Source organism: Gymnodraco acuticeps, unplaced genomic scaffold, assembly GCF_902827175.1.
Source record: "Gymnodraco acuticeps unplaced genomic scaffold, fGymAcu1.1, whole genome shotgun sequence".
NCBI classification, from domain to species: Eukaryota; Metazoa; Chordata; class Actinopteri; order Perciformes; family Bathydraconidae; genus Gymnodraco; species Gymnodraco acuticeps.
Window position 1 is genome coordinate 1,931,887 of NW_022990981.1, and position 6,221 is coordinate 1,938,107.

Sequence of the window (6,221 nt, forward strand, 5' to 3'; positions counted from 1 at the left end):
CACATACCATGACAATAAGACGTACTGTTTCAAATCAGTTAACTCCCAATTTAGCCCAACTTTTATGATTGACATAGAAAAACCTAAAATAAACGGTATAACCTGAGATTTGCCATAATCGCATCACTTCTGAATACAATTAAAGTTTTGTTTTTTTTAACTGTGGAGAATGTGATTAAAATATTGTGTGTATGTTAAGTAAGTACGTTTTATTGTCAGTCTAAGAAATCAAAGCCTAAAAATGACTTAAATATATGAGACTGGAATAGCTTGAATTATTTTCTTAAATAACTGAAATAAATTACAAACTCTTTCATTGTATAACTTGATTTTGTTCATCATAAAGTCAATCACAAGTAGGAGAAATGTAGATTGTAACTGTAATAGATTACAAAGTCTTATATTGCAAAAAAATCTATGTATTTTAAAAGCAGGAGAAATTTGGATTTTTTTTAAAAGTTACATTTTCAGTCACTGTTGCTGTTCCCTGCAAAGGCACATGTTCACAGTCACAGGCCCTTGACATGTTGTCAAAATAAATATGAAACAAGTTTTATTAGGTTTATTAGTTTATTTTTAAAGCTGTTTTTATAATTAAAGAAATCCAAAATACACATATGTTATATTTGGATACTAATTACTTCAAACGACCTGCAGAAATGCGTTTTTTTACTTGCTTATTGTCGTCATAACCAATCAGCAAAGTCCTCATCTGTCCTGATTGGCTCCCGCTTATCATGACGTTGCTGCTCTGTAATTAAGAAACGAATCAAGGCACAGAACAAATTACATTTACAGATGCATTCTTATTGTAACTATAGCATTTAACAGTGTGTGTGTTGTGTGTGTGTTGTTGTGTGTGTGTGTGTGTGTGTGTGTGTGTGTGTGTGTGTGTGTGTGTGTGTGTGTGTGTGTGTGTGCTGTGTGCGTGTGTGTGCTCCTAAGGTCGCCAGCAGTGAAGTGACAGCTCACAGAGGATCGATGGGTCCAGCCTGTGTTACACCGGCCGATCATCGACCATCAGCTGGGCCAATCAGAGCACACTAACTGGTCCCACTCTGCGGCAGCTAATAAAGCCATTGATTGGTCCTGTTTCAGCCTGATGAGCAGCCACACATTGACTGACATGTTTAAGCATCGCTTTGATCTGATTTGTAGGCAATAAAGTCTGATTATAGGACAGCATATTCTAATGCCTTCCACTACACCCCTTTATATTTGTGTAGGTTATAATCTCGTGTCCTCGCGGACTGTCACTTTGTTTCAGATTTACTTCATTAATGGCCGACTGGTTGATAATTATTTGAAAATACGGATTAATTTAGTCTCCCGCCCTCTGAGTGAAGGGGAGTGATTAAGGGCAGCCGAGGCCTCGTGCGCCTCTCTCGGTCTGTCGCCGCCTGGTGTTTAAACTGCGCGTGCATTATGTGGGAATACAGAGGAAAGAGAGGAGGCATTTTATTATGCTGTTAGAGACATAATAAATATCACATTTGTGCTGCTCTCATGCAACATTTTAAAGCATTTAACTAATAAACACATTTAATTTAATCCGTATAAAGGCCCGAAATAAAAGTGACTTTTTAATTTTTTTTATGAAATTTAAATTAAAACCAATTAATTTAGAATTGTCTCAGTCTGCGTACTGACTTTAAGAAATAAAACACATTCAATGTTTTTAGTATATATGAATAATACAAAATATCAAAGGTATTTATAGAGATCTGCTTTACTGCTTGTTTGTAATTCAAAACATTTCAATTCGAAATAAAAGCTAAACATTTTTACATTTCCAGACGCAACACCGTATAACGTGTGGAGAAAATGTACAAATCGACGAAAAATTAACCAGAAATGAAATGATTTAAATAATAGGGAGATTCGTTTTTTTCATGTTATGCTCATAATGCAATTTTGCAATTGCATGCAACGAGAAAACGAATAGAATTAAAGACGTATAGGCCTACATATATATGGCGTTTTAATGAATAAAGTCCCTGGATAATTACCATTTAAAACAATGAATAATTTAAAATCAGGAACAAACCTACAAATCCGGATTTCTGAACAGCGAGAACAACAGCTTAACATCTTCATCCGTTACATCAGTAGGCTACTCATCTTCATCGTCATGTAAACCTGCTGGAAAAAGAAGAAGAAAACACATATTAAAAATAACAAAAACCCGCTGCAACATTCAGCCCCAAACTGCGGGGAAGAGCGGAGCTGGAGAAATACAAATCCATCTGAAGGAACATTTCAGATCCGCAAAAAAAAGAAAGAAAGAGAAGTGGAGCACGATACATTCACCTATCTGTGAGAAGTGACATTTCCCATGAACAGACATGATGCACAGAGAGCAGAGCAGCAGCACTCCTCCATTTCCTTCAAACCCACGTCAGAGGGGAGAAAGTACAGAATTCCTACTACCTATGAACGCTCATTAGCACCTCATAATTACTTTAGTAATTAGGATGACATGGTTATTAACAAGACGCGCTGTCATGACAGTCTCCAGCACTCCTCCCCGTCCCTAAAAGATGTCGACCTTGCGGCTCTGAGAATAACGTCTAAAGATAGATGACACTGCAGCCGCTCTCAGCAACACCTCCATTTATATTTCTTTCCAAATGATTATTAAAGTCAAAAACTGGTCTGAAAATGGGAGTAAAAATAAGGCAACAGTTGAGCCTTTTAAAAAGAGGAGATTCACAGTAATTTCCTGCACGAGTCAATTCATTAAAATGATATCTAAAAAGATATGTCCTCCTACCGGTGCTGGAACTGCTGCAGCCTGCACGCTGCCTAGAAATACTTTATCAAACTGTTTTAAGCTCAAAATTACATGTTTTTTTTCTCTTTTTATTTCCCTCTTGTTCATTCTTTTCTGTCGCAGTTAAGATAGTTCACATAACATGTTGACATGGCCTTAAAGCACGCGCGTGTTTTTGTTCCCTCCTTTTTTTAAAGAGCTATTCTGGAATTAAACTCAACTCAATTGCTGGCTTGAACTGTCTGGATAAAGAAGAAACACTCTCTGATTGGTGAGGTGCCGGAGCCGGTCAGGGCGAGAGCCAATGGCAAGCAGAGGAAGGTGGGTGGGGGGGTGAAGAGAGAAAAGGCGTCGAGTGTTTATTATAAAGGAGAAAATATTAATTCCCCCTCGCCGTGGGCCGTGACGTCAGTATAGGAAGTCATTGTAGAGCAACACTGGAGCGATTAGCAGCAAAAAGGGGGAGCCTGATGTCGAGGAGTCAGCCCCTAGTATATCTCTCTATACACCTCAACTTTTAACACAAAGTTCAAAATCCAAACACAAAAAGCGACGCGGACTACGCACACTTTGCTTTTTGCGCATTTTCCTCCCTGAAGTCACTTGGAGCGTCCTGAGCGGGGTGGATTTTGTTTTTTCTCCAGGGTTTATTTCTCAACTCTTTTAATTTAATTTTGCTGACTTTCTTCATCGGAGAGAAGCGTCTCACTGTTGTTATGAATACTTTCACCTCTCCTTTCTTAACATGGAAGCATCCAGCGGGTCGAGTTTTGGAATAGACACTATTTTATCTAGCGCCTCTAACTCTGGTAACCTCATGACGGGAGATTTCCGGCTCGGAGACAGCAGGACAGCGGATTTCATGAGCCAGGCGACCCCGTCCCCATGCTCAGGAGATAGACACTGTGGGGACAGCCCCCTCGTCCCCCATCTCGGTCACCATGGAGCACGGCGTCCGAGGCGCACCTGGTCCAGGACAGCCTTCAGCACCACCACCACCCCCACCATCCACAGCAGCCCCAGCCGCATAGCTGCCGCTGTCACCGCAGCAGCAGCCGCTCGCCGGGGCCGGCTGCGCCCCGAGGTCCGCTACCTCCTCGTTCCTCATCAAAGACATTTTGGGCGACAGTAAACCGCTGGCAGCCTGCGCACCTTACAGCACCAGCGTGTCCTCTCCTCACCACACACCAAAACCAGACTGTGCCACGGCTCCGGACGGCTTCAGGCCCAAAATGGAACAAGACCGACAGCAGAGGCAAGTTGGACAAAAGAGAAGATTATCACAATGAAATGAAATGCAACGGTAAGAGCCCGTAGAGGACGAGTTATCTCAGAAAAAAGTGTGTTAGAAATGATGGGCTTCAAATAAAGTAGCCAAGAAAATAAATCAGGATCGAGTTTATGCCAGGTGTATGATGGTGCACAACTAAACAACATATGAAAATGAGTTGTAAGAGAAGGTTTATAGAAACAAAATATGTTTATGTACGAAAATTACCCCACATTTAAATATACAAATTAAACTAAAACATTCATGAATATATGACTGTATGACAAACAGATAACTAAGAGCTATAACTAGAGCACAGAGCTCAGAATAATCTAAGGGCTAAAACATATTTATTTAAGAGATAACAGATATAATTATGCTGTGTGATTCTTTGTCTTGAGTTCCAGCTGCCTTTATTAGTCTAATAGATGTGAAAACAGATGTAAGCCTGGTGATTCTCCCCGCGCGCAGGGCCTCCCTAGTGGGTCAATTAGAGAGATTATTGTTCTTCCTGGAGGGGGGGAGGCGCGGTGCTCTGAAAAGCAGCTACAAATAGAGATGGATTGACATATTGATTTCTCGTTTTCTGAAGGAAAAGAACCCAAAAGAAAAACTTCAGGTGACGAATACACACACATGTATTGTGCTGTGGCGCGTGTAATTTATAAATTAGGGAAAGTTTGACTGCAGGCTGGGTTTACACCTGCGCGTGAAGTTTGGTTTAATTGGCTCTGTATTGAAAGGAATAATCATTTTAAAGAAGATGATTCAAAGTAGGCCTGCTTTCTAACTCCTGCGCCTTGCCATGTGTTTAGGGTCCAAAGAGGAGAACGACCGGGAGATATCAGCAGCAGAGACAGTCCTCAAATGCGCACGAAAAAGCCTCGCAAAGCCCGGACAGCCTTCACCGACCACCAGCTCAACCAGCTGGAGAGGAGCTTCGAGAGACAGAAATACCTCAGCGTGCAGGACCGCATGGACCTGGCCGCGGCGCTCAACCTGACCGACACACAAGTCAAGACCTGGTACCAGAACAGAAGGTGAGCGCAGACCCAACCACATACTGCAAAAACGGTCTGATCATGACCTGTAAACACATGTTTATTAGAGAAAGTCAGAAGTATTCCACCCAGCCGGAACGACACTGGAATATTTCAGTATTGAAAAAAACAACAATAAATACAATTTGTTTACCATTGGAATAATTGCTACTGACACACACTTTATTTATAACAGTTACTATGTATTTATTATTATGGTATAAATTGTAGATTTTTATTTTCCGCCTCTCATGTTGACATCTCACATACTGACAGGCCTTTATTTTGACACCTAACATTTGTAATCCATGTAAACCCATGAACACATCAGCACAGCCATGCACAACTCTTATTCTAATGGTTCACTCGCACTGAAGGCCAGATGATCACTTTTGTAATAAAACAAGATGTAGAGGAAAAATATCAGATTTGATTGGCCCAATGTTTCAAGCAACTTTTGAGGCTGATGTGTCAAATTGAAGATAAATCCCTCTGATGTGTCAAGATGGATTTCGCAGAACAAATTGTCATTTTCTGAAAATGTCAATGCTATGTGATGTTACTTATGCCTGCTCCCAGGTTAAAGGCGACACCCTTTGCTTATAATGAAACGCATCACAAATATATTTTTAATGTAGGCTATTTTGTATCGGATAGTCCCGAAATATATTTTAGCAATACATGTTGGTAGACATTTTCCCTCCTTAGTATTACTGTTGAACATGTCCATGAGTTTAAGAAAACACTATTTAATATTCCTGTAACTGTTATTTCACCTGTATTTTTTCAAGATAAAGGAGAACTAAAGCATATCAGACTATTTTGATATTTCCTTTTATTTTTGTCCAACCTGGACTAAAATTCGGTGCGTGCAATAATCCTCTGCATACCAATTAAGGGCGGTCTGGGGATTTAACCATGAGCGGATTGATTAAATAATTCATCTGCTGTATTTTGATCTTATTTCAGGACGAAGTGGAAGAGGCAGACCGCGGTGGATTAGAGCTCCTGGCTGAAGCAGGAAACTACTCGGCCTTACAGAGAATGTTCCCGTCGCCATATTTCTACCCACCCGAGCCTGCTGGGCACCGTGGACAGCTCCACGGCGGCCGCGGCGGCAGCGGCCATGTACAGCAGC

At 40.9% G+C, this 6,221-nt stretch overlaps 1 protein-coding gene across 1 annotated transcript in view; it reads left to right on the top strand.

Moving 5' to 3' along the window:
* Positions 1–3,241: 3,241 nt before the first annotated feature.
* The window catches only part of barhl2 (BarH-like homeobox 2), a 3,579-nt gene continuing 599 nt past the window's right edge, over positions 3,242–6,221 (top strand). Inside the window, 10 exon segments of the mRNA XM_034235691.1 lie at positions 3,242–3,665; positions 3,667–3,720; positions 3,722–3,800; positions 3,803–4,017; positions 4,019–4,076; positions 4,859–4,885; positions 4,888–5,083; positions 6,053–6,075; positions 6,078–6,151; positions 6,153–6,217. Of these exon segments, the coding sequence (XP_034091582.1) occupies positions 3,519–3,665; positions 3,667–3,720; positions 3,722–3,800; positions 3,803–4,017; positions 4,019–4,076; positions 4,859–4,885; positions 4,888–5,083; positions 6,053–6,075; positions 6,078–6,151; positions 6,153–6,217 (938 nt within the window). The 5' untranslated portion in view covers positions 3,242–3,518.